General features: G+C 39.1%; 1 protein-coding gene across 1 annotated transcript; it reads left to right on the top strand.

Moving 5' to 3' along the window:
* Positions 1-7,873: 7,873 nt before the first annotated feature.
* Positions 7,874-14,352, top strand: si:dkey-12e7.4 (uncharacterized protein LOC558132 homolog). Its single transcript, XM_038705309.1, has 6 exons — positions 7,874-8,359; positions 8,600-8,651; positions 9,341-9,528; positions 11,416-11,589; positions 13,512-13,622; positions 13,911-14,352. The coding sequence occupies exons 1-6, from the start codon at positions 8,207-8,209 to the stop codon at positions 14,022-14,024; spliced, it is 792 nt and encodes a 263-aa protein (XP_038561237.1). The 5' UTR covers positions 7,874-8,206; the 3' UTR covers positions 14,025-14,352.
* The last annotated feature ends 2,783 nt before the right edge of the window (positions 14,353-17,135 follow it).

The following is a 17,135-nucleotide window of genomic DNA, read 5'->3' as shown; positions in this document are numbered from 1 at the left end:
GACTCAGACAGCTTTATTTGCTGCATGATGTCTTTCTCCCATGTGCATAATGAAAATGACTGAAGAAACAAGTAGAATGATATTGCTGAGCCTGCACTGCAAGGCATTGTGTGTTTTCCCCTCTTGTGAATGAAATGAGGCAGCATAACAAAACACTTCCCCCATCCCTTTGAGTTGCTGTTAACAAACCTGGACTGCTACACAAAACAAAAGCTGACATCCATTTAAAATTTGTTTCTAATGGATGTACAGTTTATCTCCTGTCGAGTTGTTCCTTGAGAATGGATTTTAATTAAAGAGTATCAGGCTTAAAAAGTTTAATTGTCCATAAGATTACATATTTAACTTTAAATAGGCCCAAATATCGACATTCATTTAAATAACATTCAAGGGCTATTTGGGAAACACTTTAAAACTTACTGAGGCCTGATTTTTGAAACTCATAAGTAAAAAAAGGAGATAATATTATCTGACATTGCCCAAAAAGGAAAATCATGGTGTGTCTCAGAAGCTTTAAATGCTAATAAAAACATGAATGCAGAGGCTATTATATAAAGCCTGCAATAAAATACAACTACAAAACTTAACCTCAACAATGATGCAAACTGACAACCAAAGAATTTTGTCAGAAAATCCAGTGGTGCACCAAAAGCCTTCATCTTTTCAAGTTGGACCCAGGGTGCAAGGTTTTTCCTTCTTCTGAGCTGAGATGTTACTCCTGAGGTAGTAGGACAGGACATGATATTTCTCGTAAAACCCCTGTAATTGAGTTGACGTGCTTTTAAAGCCATCTGAATAATACAGCAAGCACACAAACTGCCATCTCACTGTCGAGCTGGTGCAAACCCACATCAATTAATCAGAAGCATTTAAATCTTTATATGGCATGCAGCTGCACGAGGAAGATGTGAATATCACCAATACTGTAATAAGAATATAGCTTTTCAGAAGTAAATTGTATTGTAATAACATGTATTGATTAAAGTGAGACTGTAAATTAGCAAAAATGTTGTTTAAGTGTAGTACAAGTAGAGAGAATTCAAAAAGTCAGCAAAATGCCTTAATAATATGGGTTACACAGAAATATATCTTTTCGATTTGCTAACATTAGCCACCCTAAAGCTGATGATACACGGGGCAACTTTTTGAGCAATGTTGCTAGGCAATGTTGCTGTTGGCAAGTCTGACTATGTTTTGAACTGATAGCGGCGAGGCGGGCGGAGTGGTAAAGGGGATTACGGAAGTAATCTTTACTCATTACCATTGACGGCAACATTGCCCAGCACCATTGCTCTAAAAGTTGCTCCGTGTATCATCAGCTTTAGCTACTGGTCATACAAACTAGCAAGTAAGGCTGTAAAAGCAAAGATCCAGACTGTATTAAGTTGAGCAAGGAGGGTTTTATTACTTTTAAATAAAACTTTATCACAAGAATGAGATATCTCTTCTTTCAGAAGTTACATCGTCTCACTTTAAAGCACAATTAATAAGAATTAGGAATGGGTCTCTTGAATACTATTATAATGTGGAGCTAGGAGAATTATATCATGCTATATCTATTTGTGTATTACTGCAAGTGGTGTTTTGTCATCTAGGGTTAGCATCCATAAACCTGCACACAATTATTTCAAAGCATTTTTCATAATCAGTCCAGTTGCCACATGCACATCCCGTCCCTCATCCTTGCACACACCTGCAGCTCCTCTGTCTGGTCTTCAACCTACAGGTACATACATGCTGCATCCCTGACGAAAGCTAACAGCAGCACATTTCTCCCTCTCAAATGTATATGCACTACTGTCTCGCACTTTCTGACAAAGTGAGAACTTTAATTACTGTTTGGTAGTGAAGTATAGCGATGACTCAGCTGTTGTCGTCAGACTTTCAAACAGGGGAGAGTGCTTTGGAAAAAGAAAATGCTTCAGGGAGTGGGTGCATTGGGGTGGGAATAATTTTGTACAACTCCACATCATCAAAACAGGGAGCTGCTGATAGATTTTGGGAAGGAGGCACATCTAATTAAACATTTTGCTGATGATGCAACCGTTGAGAGATTGGACAACTGTAGATACCTGAGTGCCGCACTTGATAAGTCCCTCTCCAATAATACTGTGTCATCCAGAAATAAAGAAACCGTCTCCACATGTTCTGTACATTCTGCCTCAGCGGGGACACTTAGTTCTTAAGATACCCTCTTGCTGCTGCAAATCACTTACAAAGAAGTCTCACCTGCTCCAGTCTTCTAGGAAGACCATCAATTTTGAGTGATAACTTACATGGAACTGCAGGAAGAATCTGAACCACAGGCACTGCAGAAGGCAAGAAGCATCTACAATCCCTGAACACAGTCTTACTAAGCACTGCCTTCTGTTACCATCTGGGAGTAGATTTTACATTTAAAATCAGACTGTTCTCAAACAGATGCAGGATGAACTTTGTTCTTTAGCTATAATGTGCTCAAAAGGGAAAACAAAAACTAACTTTCTAACTTGTTTAACAAAAAAAAAAGTAAATCTAAAATATATTTGGATGCTGATAATTTGATTACTGGTAATGTTATTTGTGTTTTTTATTTGTATTTGTGTAGCATATACAGCCTGCCGTCTGTTTAATGTTTTATTATGTTCTGTATATGCAGCAGGTTATACTGATGATGGGCAAACAGGTCAGTAGCAAACACAGTATTTACAAAAAAGGCAAAGTATTATGTTGCATTGTGCTGTAATCAGGCTGCTCATTCTCATACTTTTCTGTGTCTTTAGCCACAAAAGTGCTGTTCTTTGATCTAGGCTAAAATATCTTGACTATTGGATGGCTCGCCATGACATTTGGTGGAGAATGAATCCCCTGACTTTTACTGCAGTGCCACCAGGCAGTTGACTTTTCGGGTTTTGAGTGAAATGTTTCCACAAATGTAAAGAAATCTATGAAATCTAAGAAATCTTCTCAACATTTTCTGGTAAATATGTTAGATTGCTGATGAATGTTTTACTTTTGAAGTCAGCGGTCGGGGCACTAAATCTGCGCTTGAACATAGACTTGAACATGCTGTCTAACTTGAGTTTAGCTTACAAATGTAGGCGAATAGTTCAGTTTTTGACCTGTGATCGTGTATTACTAGAAACCGGATGCTAACTGCTGAAATGCAAGAACAGGACAGAAAATAGTGCTGATGAGTTGACGACAGACAGCATATTTAAGAATAAAAATCACCAGAAAAACGACCATATATGTTGTTAGTTCAAGCAGCTTATTACAACCCATTTTGACTTTTATTATCCATGACTTCTAGTGGCCTTACAGTAATAGAGGAGGGAGTCAGGTGACGTAGCATAAAGAGTGAGAAAGTCCTAGTAAAGTGGTGGATGGGTTGGATTGATGGGTCTAAGCCAGAACTTTCACACAGGAGAGTGGCATTCAAGTCCTATGTGAAACAGAATAAAGCTTCAGTTATTTAGAGTTTTAAGTTAAATAGCGTTACCTACTTTGTGAGTTAAGTTACGTGATTTACGTCAGTTGACTTACTTACTTTAGCCCAAATGTTTTAACAAAAACTCTTGTAACAGCGGTAATGGAGAATCGCACCCATATTAGAATTTGCATTATTGAGCATGAAGGTTCATTCTTGATCTTGGAACTAGTTGTTTGACAATCTTAACTCAAGGTCCACTTACTATTTTCTCCCCAGAGGAGCTTTGAACTGCATCTCTTGGTCTTTATTAGCAGATGGGGTTTCTTTGCGGTGCAGCCTCCGTCTGTCAATGAAGACCACAAGATGGAGTTGAAAGCCCCAGAAAGAAACTAATATTTGGACTATTTGCATTTTTTGCATAGAATTTCATATAAATGTGGTACAGCATCTTTGATGGGACACTTTTCTGACCCATACATTTTTTAAAACAGGGCCTATTGCATTGATAATTTTGAATTACAAATTCAAGAGCTAATTCTTTATATTCTCCGTTTGGGAATGAGGTTTAAAACACTGAAATTGGGCCACAGACAGAAGATAATTCTTGAAATGGAGGGCATACTCCTTCAGCAGTTCAAGTCTTTAAGGGTGATTTGTTTTTCTGCTGATATGGTTTTTACTGATTTGCACAATTTTCTGTCCTGTTTTAGCAGACTGGGTAGCCTCAGGACATGAAACAGTATTGAATCTTCAAGGGTTCCAGATGATAGGGGCAAGCATGTATCGGGGTTATTGTTAACAGTATTTACACGAACAAACTCAATAAGTGGATAGCTGAGTAGACTGAAAAACCAAAGGATACAGTTATGCATGTAAACACACCAATGTGATAACTGGAGGCAGCCAACTACTCTGTGCGCAGGGGCGAAAGAGAGAAGAGAATGTGAATATAAGAGGATAACGGTCATGATTTATTCAGTGATGAAAGGAACCCTGGTATTTTATTAATGATCTATTTATATATAGCTCATGTGAATTAAATAAGTGATTGAAAATGGATGTTCCAGCCTAGATTCTTGTGTATCCCACACACCCGACACATGCACACAAAGAATCACATGCATGTGCACACATGTACACACACATCACGACAGAATACACATGCACATTCACTGACAGATACAGGTTAATCCAGGAACACACACTGACTCTGCTCCTGACTGACAACTTTATCACTCTTAGCTGTAGCACTGTAACAAAAATGCAAACTCACACTGCAGCTGGATTCACTGCTACTAAAAAGGACATTTTAATGATGTATAAAAGCTCATTTTTAATTCATCATAATTTTCAGGAAAAATAAGTCATCCAGCATTTGGTGTGGAGAATTCTAATTATTATAGGGCCTACATCGCAGGTTGGCCAAATCTAATGACGTCTATGTGTGACCAGGGGAATTGTCACTTCTACTCATTGCTCACTTAAGAACTAGACTAGTTCTCTAGTTCTCTGTTGAGCTGAATTCACTCATTGAAACTCACAGTTAGGTTGTGTCAACAAAAGCTATTGCATGTAATATGTTTGACATTTTGGGGAATACGCCTAAAAGCTCACTAAGTAACATGTTGTATCTTGCTTGTTTAATCCCTACAAGTCTAAATATGACCAGTTGTGGTTTGTTTTTTACTGGCTGGGTGCCCGCGTCTAGCCTTTATGCAAAGCTGAGCTTAGCTAAGTTGTTGCAACTTTAAATCTGCAGTAACTGATTTGTTTGTCCAAACTTGTTGGCGAACAAAAAGTTGCTTTTTTACACATCCAGGCTCCAGCAGATATGGCGCAACATTATCATTCATTTGGAATTATCTTTATGGCCAATTGACGAAAGTAAGTTTAAAATTCCCTCACATTAGCTCTATTTTTGGTCAACTCTTGAGGGAAATATCTGGCTCTTTAGCAGGTAAATGCTGCACCAGCTAGTCCCAAACTTTATTTGCCATTTGGTGCTGAGCAGGGAGTGTAGTGTACATTGGGTTTTAAGAGTTTTTTTGCTGAAACTACTGCCACAAAACAACAAGAGTGGCGAGAATGAACCAAAACAGTAACATTGAGCTGAAACTCACTATGATACTCTGTAAAGATACAGGTGATAATTCTCTGTAGGCTCATCCCTACAGTGACCCCTTTCACATTGTCATTTGATATATTATCACTCTAAAAATATAGAGACAGACAAATATATTCAAATGAAACACGTAGTAGTATCGATCTCCTTTCTAACTCTTGGCAAGCAATCAAATGAGTGTCTCCCAAAATTATGAACCATTCCTTTGAAAAAACTACTACTTCCACTGTGTGTTAAACCTGAATTTACTTTGAGCCTTGTACCAGGGCTGTTAAATTGATTAAAACTAATAAGGCAAAGGCTATACTCATTGTTGACAGAAAAGTCTTCTACATAAAGAGACAGTGACCCAGAATCCTGCCCACGTAAGCAAGTGCACTCAAGTTTTCTGTGAGATCAGGGTATTGGAAATTCCAAACACTGAAGTAGTTGCAGAAATGAATACCTTTTTCTTGGTTTCCATTAGGATTGTCAACGATCTGTATCCTTTCTTAGGGCTATTGGCAGAGACCCAATGGCCTGTTAATGTTTATTCCTTACCACCAAGCCAATATAGGATGGTTCAGGAAGAACATATGAAAGAAGATCCTTAACGGATAAAGGGAAAGGAAGTACTATAAAATAATCAATACTGCCATTTTGAGTTGCAGAAAATTCTCCTGGAGTCACTCGGCCTGTCTTTTGTTGAATGTTACTTAGCCACAGAGGATGTGTAATGTTTAATAAGTGATATCTTCAATCTGTTGATTTAGCTTGACCTCAGTCATTGTTCAAGCAGAAAGGCATACAAAAAGATGTGACAGACAGCCACCCGGAATGGTCGATTCAATTATAAGATTTTACTACTCTAGGGGAATTTACTGTGTCCTTTAATCTTGATGTATCACGATCAATGCTAAAGAATGTACAAAACATATTAAAGAATGTAACATAAAAAACTTCAGGAGCCTTACACCAAACTGAAAAGCACAACATTGATGGTCATGAATAAAAACTACAGCAGGTTATCAGGCTGTATCACATGTCATCTGGATCTGGGGTTTAAATCCAGTGTTGCTGCGACAAATGTCACTCTGTCTTCTTTCCTGTCATGTTCCACTGTGTACAGTGGAGATAAAACAGCAGTGTTTACAGTATCGCCACTGTCAAAATAGAAACATCCCATTCTCTAAGTCTACTGTCCCTCTGCACTGGTTACTGGGCAGACCAACTGCAATCTAAGCCATTAACTGATTGCTGAATTTTCTGTAGAGACAATACATCACTGTGTATGCTTAGCAGAGCCAGTTAACACCCTCCACCTTCAGGAGCACAGCTTTGCACCGCACATTGTACCACTACCCACCCATCATTTGCAATGTGTGCTCTGTGCCAAAGTAATGTGTCTGCAAATGGAGGCATTGATGCCAAATTCCAAATTAACTGACCTGAAGCAGACCAGGGGTATATGCTGCTCCCAAGCACCAGAAGCTTTAAGAAAACCTGGACTCAGGAGGCTGCCAGAGAAACCATCTGTGTGCTGTGACTGCATAAGCTTCATCAGCTGTGCTGTCACCCTTATCTCTGCACCTCCATCTTAGCTTCAATATTTGAAAACTAACTGAATGCAAAAGCTAACAGTGGATCCCTCTCTCATTTACAAAAATAGTATTCATGAAAGCCAGACTATTAATAAATAAATTCTCTTGTATTGTGTCAGGTTATCTAAAGATGGAAAATGGAAGCAAACACATTGCAAACCATGAGAAAATACTATTGATTTTACTATAATAATAAGCATTGTTAAATGTTAAAGAAAACATTTCCATACTGATAACAGCAGCTGAAGGCATACTGTAACAGGTAACTTTCTGCAGTGTTATATGTGACTGCATATTTTCATATCATATCTTTAAAAATATTTAACAGTTTTAAGTGGTGATTTGACAGACTATCTCTCATATGTTCTGCAGTGTCTTATTAAGCTAAACTGCAATCAAATTTAGATTTTTTTTATTTTTGGGACTTTAAAATAAATGAGTTTAGCTTTGTTTTGTTTTTAATGTCATACCTTTTATATTAGGCTAATTTGAATATTGTTTCATAACCTATGCAGCCATAGTCATTGTTGGTTTTTTTTTTCCTGTCCCTGCACCTTGATTTCCACTGTCTTTTTGTGTACCATCTATGTGATTTTTATCTAAATTAATGAAAGTCAATATATTGTTTCACCTATCCAAGACCGATGTGATGAGTTCTGTGGATTGCTAACCAAAGAGTCTTAAGTTTAGGTCTTGAGTAAGGATTAGTCAACGGCAACGAGTGTGACGCATTGTGCGCGCAATGAATTTCGAGAAATAATCCTAGTCTTGCGGAGGAGGACGCGTCTTACATTGAGCATTTCCACTGTAAATTCAGGCCCTGCTGGATTATCCTAAGAAACGGTCGTTTTAACAACTCTGTTTCAGTTTCCCAACTGTTTCCAGCCACCGTCGTCGAAGTTATACTTTACTGAACGGTCTCAGAAACTCTGGCTGGTTTTCAAGGTCCGTGTTTTGGTCAAATGGAGCAATCCCCCCACCTACCGGAGGAGTCGCGTGACAACTGCAGATTTAGCAAAGCCCTGTCACGACATTTATCTGGATAGAGGGCTCATCCATCGAGTAGAGCATTTGTTATTTGTAACATTCGCAATGAGTGGCGCCATGAATTTCAAAAACTGCGGCTCTGTGCTGGTAACGGGAGCCAGTCGAGGGCTCGGGCTGCAGATAGTCGACAGCCTGGCGAGTGGAGCTTTCTCTCCCGGCAAGATTATCGCCACGAGCAGACAGCCCGCGAGCGCGCAGGTAAACACCAGCACATACGGATGGTACCTTTAGAAGCTAACTATCCCGTAGCCATACCGCCTGTAGTGTGTTTAATGTCGTTATATTAGAGGAATAGCGCTGTTCTACACGTCGCTGTGTTGACCTAGATGACGGGAGAGGGTACATGAAGAAATGTAATGAAGTTCAACGACGCATGCGGCGCCATTGTTCCCTTACTGTATGTAATGAGCAATGACACAATGTGCTTTTGACCTACAGAAACTTCAGGAACTGGCAGAGAAGCATCCCAACATCCACATAATCACGTTGGGTAAGACAAAGTACAATCATGGTTGGTGTGTGTAAACCATAGACTGTAAAAGGTGTAAAATGTTGCAACATATGAAAACAAAATAGGCTTTTTGCATGTGTGGAAAATTAACAAACACACAGAAACACTATAACATAAGGGCCTGTATATTTTAGATATGAATGAACCATTTGTCTGTTAATGAACATGAGCAATCCCTGGCTCATGGGTTTATTCAGACATATTAATCACACGCTCAAAAATGGAGGTTCGAGACAAGAACATTTCTTCACTTACAGGTACCGATTTAAAGCATGTTTGCTCAAAGGTACAAAATAGATCTGTAAGAAGCCAGAAGTGCACCTTTTGACTTACAGAAGCGGTACAATGGGGTACACAGGTGTCTCTCCAAAGGGTACTTTCCCAGCGACAAGCATTTGTACCATTTCAAATACACACCAACCAACAAATAAAAAATCCTAGATGTAATACCCACCATCATCTTACAGCACAACTACTTAAACACATGATGGTCTCATGCATGTTTAAACACTAAAGACAAAGAAATGGCATACATCCTGTACACACTGGAGATATTGGAAGTGAACTGAAAACGTTATTTGATTCATTTATTATCAGTATTTTCTTCCATTTTGGTAGAATTTTGTTTGTTTTTGTTAACTCACGGTGTTGACTTGTCTCTTTAACAGATGTAGTGAACCAGGAGAGTATAGAGAGGTCTGTAGAAGAAGTGGACCAGCTGGTACAAGAAGAGGGTCTGAACTGCCTCATCAACAATGCAGGGATCAATGTGGTCGCCGACTTTCAAACCGTTACCGCAGAGAAGATGATAGAAAACTTCCACACTAACGCTGTGGCTCCTCTGATGACCACCAAGGTGATGTTTATTGTGCTTTCTGTTCACGTAGCAGTTGTGGACCAGCTACTTAGTGGGGGGAAAAAGGTTGTTTTGTTTATTTGGAAGGTCGTCAGCTTATTTCACTATCCAGTCATCACCAGATGGTGAAATAAAGAAAAGAAACCACACTTTTCAATTCCTCAGGAGCAGGGCCCTGCGAGTGGTTCATTTTCTGAATGCTGCAAAGTAGAACAAAAGGCTGACCTTGATGGACAGAAGTAACAAAATCCGCTTAGCCCAGGGCAGACTGCATTTCATAAATATTCATTTAAAGTCCGGTTTCAGTTGGCCTCACAGTGCAGGGCAGACTACAGAGATGCTAAAAAATCAGGCGCTGATCAAGAACAAGTCAGCAGGGCAGATGCTTGCTGACACACAGTTTGCTCCAATTGAAGGACAGTGTCTAATACAAGGCCTGTTTGTGTGGTGGGGCAGCAGTGAATCACCTTCCACTGCATCGCTCTCTATTACGATAATGCATTAACCATTTGTAGCTTCTCACACGTGTCGTTTGTCATATGTAACAGTAGAGTAAATATATTTGGCTTTCGGATTGTTGGTTTGGCAAAAGAAGCAATTTGAAGACATCATGTTGGAAGATTGGGATTTTTCACAGTTTTTTGACATTTCAAAGACTGATGATTAATGGTTTAACCAAGAAAATAATCAGCAGATTAGTCTATCGTGAAAATAATTGTTGTAGCCCTAATTCACAAAATGTATGTCTGGAAACTACATACCCGCTTTTCTGCTGTGTAAAAGTCTTGGCCTTTAGATAATTGAACATTGTCGGTATGTAATGTAGGGTTGGGTTCAGCTATTAGGGTCAAATATTTAGACAACAAAAATATTTATTCTTTTAAGAGTTTAGTCTGACTTTAATTGTTTTATTAAAATTAGAAAATTAAAGTCTTAGGATCAGGTCTTCCCCTTTGTTGCCAAAGTGAATGGTGTGTCACGGCTTGGCATGGCCTGGCTCTGCTGGAGGTGCTAGTGCCGGCTGATGACACACTCGGGCTAGAAGACCTCAACACATCAAACACTGACCATTGTTTCAGATCAGGGGTGGTGGATCAGGGGTCAGTGCTGTTCTGCTTTAAGCTAAATGTTTGGTAAAAGTTGATTTACAACCTGACTGCATTTCTATCGCCTTGTCGTTTTCCAACTACAAATTTTTCAAGTGTTTTTTTACCGTGGCCAATCTCTCACTACTGTAATGACGTTAGCCATGCATGCTCGTATCTTAACAAATGGACACGCTGCTGCATTATTATCGACGTAGACGGGTCCTGGCAGATAGCCTCGTCATTCCACATATGGAGCCTTTTGGTAGCAATTACAAAGGGTTATCGCGTTAGGAACCGATAATCAACACCAAAATTAGTGTGGTGCTGTTGAATTGCATTGTGTTTTACTGACAGGTGTTTCTGATATTTAGACTACCCTTATTGATTTAAAAGTGATCCTGTCAGTTAATGCAATAAAGAGCTGTACATCAACAGTCAAGCTGGACATGTTGCCACCAGAGTGCACTATTTTATCCCTCTCTGCAGACTACAGTATGAAATATGTTTTACTGTGACTGAAAAGGCTCTTTCTTTCTCTCTTAATAAATAAATGATTTATGATGTGTATGTCTAGATGTGGGCTCTGTGTTCTATTTATTATAATATATAATATTGTGTATTATTTAAAGTGTAATTAAGTACAAATGTAATCATTTTCAAACTAACTCATGAAGCTCTTATGCAGTATTAGTTACAGCTTCCTTGTCAACATACTGATGGTGGCTCTGTCCTGTTAAAAGCCTGTACAGTAGGTTGATTCCAGCCTCAGCTATAATGTGTTTTGTTCTGCCTCTGCCAGGCCTTCCTGCCTCTGTTAAAGCGAGCAGCGTCCAGAGGAGGTGCAGGTGCTGCAGGGAGCATGGGCATCCAGAGGGCAGCAGTCATTAACATGACCTCTCTGCTGGGCTCTGTGGAGCTCAACTGGGGGGAACGGGCTAATAACTTCAAATGGTACCCCTACAGGACGTCCAAGGTATTGTTACCATGGGATGAATACATTTGTTTTATTACCAATTAATAAAAAAGTACACAACCTGTCTGGTGGATTAACTCTGGTGAGATATGGCTACAGACAGGGAGCTCAGGCTGTTTCAAATAGTTGGGTGTTGTATTTGTGACCTGATAAATGAAAGAAAGTCATAAGCGTTCTCCTGATTAATATTTTGCACTTTTTGCAATAATTGATTTTAGGGAACATTTGAAAAATCAGCTGCACCTTCCACCATCCTCCCACAGGTCAACTGCTGTGGTGTTTGGTTAAACTGTACTGTAGCAGGTTGGGTTTTCAATTACATTTTATTTATATAGCACCAGTTCTGATCATAACAGAATGTAACTCCTTGCACTTTTCATAAAGAGCACGTCTAGACCATGCTCTTCATAATAATATTTCTAGAGACCCAACACTTTCTACCATGGGCAAGCACTTGGCGACAGTGTCAAGGAAAAAACTCCCCTTTAACAGGTAGAAACCCGAGCAGAACCTAGAGTCAGGGTGGGTAGCCATCTGCCTCGACTTGTTCGGCTGAGAGAGAGAACACAGTAGCATCATGCAAGATACACATAAAGATGTAAAATAATAATATTGGTAGTGGTAATAATACAAACATCAATTAAAAAATGTAATAATAATAATATCATTAATGATGATGATAATAATAATAGTGAACAGGAACATAGGGGCAATTGTTGGCTTGCAACCTCAGATCCAGACTCTACAGCTCCGGAGGCAGAAACACCTGCAGGAAATGACAGAAGGAGAGACAAGAAAGCACAAAACTGTGGGAGAGGGAAGAAGTCGAGTTAGTAACATGCATTAATGGGAGAAGAAAGCAATCAGATGGAGAGGATCATGGGAAGTCTCCCGTCAGTCTAGGTATATAGATGAGAGCAGGCATACCTGTTGTCAGAACGACCACACCCCGTTTTAGCTTAAAAGCTGCTGCGTCGCATTTTGCACGTCAAACTAAAAAAGAGTTTATGAATTTCCCTAACAGCGAGGGACTGTAAAAGAAGAGATCTGTGGCTTCAGGCCATCTCCAGAGAGGATGAAAATGGTAAATTGTCGGACTGGCCAGTCATTAGTGTCAAGGCAAACACTTCATCAGAGGTTAGTTAATGGTGTTACTGAGTAAATAACGTGTGCCGATTGTTCTTGTAGATCGAAGTGTATCGAAAAGAATCTTAGTGATGGTGTCAGTCATTTTTTGCTGTGAAAAATATCGCCCAATCATAAAACACTTTTTAGAATGGAGTTTGGTTGAACAGTCGGTCCACTCGAAAGACCGCTGGCAATAGAGGGTATTTTAACATTTATAATTCACACAAATGGAGCAGAGCTACCTTCTAATAATGAACCTTGTAAACAGCATAAAGTAATGTACGACGTGGGGACTAAAACTGACCTGTTTTCTATTTCTCTGCTCGTAGTAAAATGACACATAATAAACACAAACAGCTATCAAAATAGAGACAGTGGTTCCACGTCAAAGTGATGTAATTAGCTTACAGTAACGTCACATTGGACAGATTACCAGAACAGCGAAATAAAGTGTCTTGATGACAGCAAAAATGACAAATCCATCCAAAAGTGACTTCCACTTATCATCAGGTTCCTAATAACTAAAAAGCAATATGATTTTCTAATTTTATGCAATTAAGTTGGCAAAGAATTTGCTTTGACCACCAGTCAAATTAGAGGGGCTGCTTTCACACGGAAGGGGCGGGGGCATGAAACAGGAACAAAGTTGCTCTCATCTATAGCAGGATAACTAAGGAATGGCTCAGGGCTTGCCTGAGCCAGGCTTAACTAAAAGCTTAACAAAGAGGAAAGACGTATGTCAGCTTTTGTAGGTATGCGTTGCGTGGTAACTTATTTCTTATTACCTTTCTTAGAGCGCCCTAAACATGGTGAGTCGCTGTATGGCTGTAGACCTGGAGCCTGACGGGATTCTCTGCATGGCTATACACCCTGGTTGGGTCCACACTGACATGGGGGGGCCTGAGGTAAGGCCTGGGATGCTCTTAAAGACTTGTGAGTAAAGGATACCAAACACTGAGAAAATTTCCTTGCATACTCTCAAGCCTTTTATTTACGTTAGTGAGAAAAACACGTTTTGGAGAATGCATTTATCAAATGCATGTATCAGCTGTTAAACCATGTTGCATGGTGTTTTACATTGAGGAGCTGTTGCACAATGTCTCTTTTTTCCACATTTTAGTGCCCTGAGTGTATATGGTGAAGAAGTGACGTTTGTCTGAATCTATTATTTGTGATCATCTGTCTCTTTCCAGGCTCCACTGAGTCCAGAGGAGAGCATTTCTTCTGTCTTGTCTGTGATTGGTGGACTGACTGAAAAGGATCATGGGTCATTTCTAAACTATACTGGAGAGATATTGCCTTGGTGATTCTGATCATCAAAATAATGAGCAGTGTTGGACAGTAACGCATTGTAATAATATTACTTTTCCCAGTAACTAAGTACTGTAACTAATTACTTTTCTAAAATAGTAATAAATAGTAAATTATTACTAGTTACTAAGGCAAGTAACGCTATATTCCTCGTTACTGAACGCACCATCCTTTACGTAAATCCACGACTGTGCGACAGCTCAGCGGGACCGGACCTTCTGTTGTTCATGTCAGCTAATAGCCAAAAACTAAAGGAAGAATGGAGAACGAGGGAGAGAGGCGTTCTTTCTTCCACAGCTGTAAGAAGCTACTGCCATTATTGTGTCACAGTCGTCTGGTGTAAACTCTGTGCGACCAGCAAAAAGCTTTCAACTGTGAACAATTCTACACCTGATTTATTGAAGCATCTGCTGAAGCAGCACAGTGACGTGAAACTCCGGCAGCTGCTGTCACTGATGTTTGGACTCGTCGGGAGAGAGTGGCGTTTACGTAACGTTTTTTTTAACTGCTGAATACTGCTCTTATAAACAGGCTACATGTGCAGTAAAACCACTGTTTAAAAGTCGGGATTTAATTGCGTTATTTTTTTTATTTCAGCCGGTGGGGTAAAGAAACGTTAGGCCTAAACTATTTGCTTTGTAAAAACCACACTCCTTGCTGCTGTTATGGATATGATGAGACTGCTTTGTTTGGGGGTGGGGGGGAGCAGTGTTTCCCATAATTAGCATATAATTTGGATAATTATCAATGCTGACCGCCACATATTGATTTTCCAAATTTTTTATAGGCGTATTTAAAATCATTTTTGATTAACAAGCTGTATTGAGGAGAATATATTCGTGCAGCACCTCCTGGCTCGCTCCCTCTTTCTCTCTCTCTCTCCCTCTCATGAACAAAGCTGCACAAATCTGTCCAACGTTAGAATAACCCCCCACTTTTTTAAGGAGTAATAAGTAACTAGTAATATATTACAATTTCTGAGTATCTGGCCCAACACTGAGTAGGATGATTATTAGCACAACTAACGGATCCTAATGGCTTTTTATTGCCATTATTCAGCTTCAGCTATGCAAAGATGAACTTTTCAGTGGCTCAGAGTGTTAAATCTTAACCAAACTCTACCTTTTAGTAGAAATTGTGTGTATTTCACCTAAATACAACTTCAATATGGGACAGCTACAGTATTCAGTTTCTTATAAGATCACTTTACATTGTTTTTGAGTACTGTAGATGAGCAGGGTATGCTGTGCGCTGTAGCTTGTCTTTAGGCTACATGCTGTACACAAAGGAGGTTACTCTGTTGGGCCGGTGCAGCCCTACATACCTCTCACATTGCGTTACCAAAAAATTATCAAGCATTATTCAAATGTAAACATAAAATGTTGCTATTATTTGATATTAACACATCTAAGTCATTGTCCCAGATAGAGTCCGACCGCCAAATTGCTGATATGAGCTAATTGCAGATACATCAGTATCAGTGTTTATAACAGCTGATAAATTACAATTAATTAAGAAACAGACGGATCCCTCAATCATATTATGAGTGTTGCATAGTTTGTCCAACAGGGGGCAATCTGCAACTCCCCTGATGGCAACACACAGGAACACCACACATCCACCACAAAGCACAGCAATCAGCAGTACTTTTGTTCAAAGTACTATTTACAACAATAAAGAAAGTTTACTTTTAAACTGCATTATGTCATGTTATCTAAAAAATTGGGATCTGTCTTAAAAGTCCCATATTGGTCGGCTGTAGTCCCAGACAAACAGACACTACTTGTGAGAAAGTCTTAGCAGAAAACCTCAGAGTTGTAGTTTGGTTGTCTTAAACTATGTATACGTTAGGGCAGAAATTTCATTTACATTGCCAAGCTGAAGTGTCATGGCCACAGAGTTACTCTGCTGAATACTACCATGTAGTACTAAAACTCCACCTGTGGGCAACCAGAAGTGGATGCAGTTGTATAAACAGATAATAAATGACAATATAGAAAACACAGTAATTATATAAAATCTGTCTTCAAACGAGAAGTTATAATTTTTGACAAAGAATATACATTAATAAATACTTTAAAATGTACTTACAGCTGCGTACAACTACATTATAGTGTGTTTGTATGCTTCTAAAGGCTGAATAGGGGTAAAGTGCCCCCATGTATTTTCCTGTTCAGTTATTTCAGCTACTGGGCTGCCTGAAAATGTTTTATGAATATATAATAATAATATATTTTGCCCTTAAATACAGTTTCTGATCCTTTTCTTAATAAGTGGTGTGTGGGAGGGGGCATGTTGCGTGTTAGGACAGGCCCCTCTTTCTTAGAATCTTCAAAGACTGAACAGAATCTGGTGCTATCCTTACTGACTTTCTTCCCTATGGCCCAACATTATGAGTCCTTTACTAGAAAGTAATCAATCACAATTAAAGGTATAAACTGATGAATGATGAGCCAATCGTGTGATGAATATTTGGACACCAAGCCCTCTAATTAGTTAATATTTACTGAATTTACTGATTGCATTCTCCTTAGCAGTCAGTCAACAGATGTTGTTTAGGTTTACATTTGTGTGTAAGGACGCACAGAAGTAAAGTGAATTTTCTGTGGTGGCACTCTGTCTGCTGTCTGTACTGAATTGTATAGTTTCTGCAGTTTACAGTTAAAGTATGGTAAAATCTACGTACTGTACTTTTTAGAGGATTTGACTTTACCATCATTGTGGTAAAACAGTAATACACATTTGAGTGTCCGTGAGTGTGTCTTCTAGTAAAAGAGGTCTATAATGAGATACAAGAAGTTTCAGCTTTGTAGTTCACTTTTCTCACAAACTGTATGATTTATAAGATGAACGAGTAGTTGTAAAGGGATATTTTTCCTCCAAGGATGTAAGCAACAATAAACAAAGAAACAAAGACATTTAGTCAAAATGTTTTTATTCCTCATTCTTGGAATGGCGAGTTTGTATTTCAGCAGGGTTACTTGACATTAATTGTTAGTGTTGAAGGACATTTCCGCTTTCCCATTGTGTGTCTCTCTTTCAGCAGCAAAACAATAGGTGACAAGTCTGGAAGATAATGTCAACAATGGAGAGCATTTAGGACAAAT

The sequence above is a fragment of the Micropterus salmoides genome, unplaced genomic scaffold (genome assembly GCF_014851395.1).
Source record: "Micropterus salmoides isolate LMB-PRFRI ecotype aquatic unplaced genomic scaffold, ASM1485139v1 Ms_hic_scaffold_8, whole genome shotgun sequence".
Taxonomy (NCBI): domain Eukaryota; kingdom Metazoa; phylum Chordata; class Actinopteri; order Centrarchiformes; family Centrarchidae; genus Micropterus; species Micropterus salmoides.
Note: the sequence above shows the minus strand (reverse complement) of the source record. Positions and strands in the feature narration are given on the sequence as shown.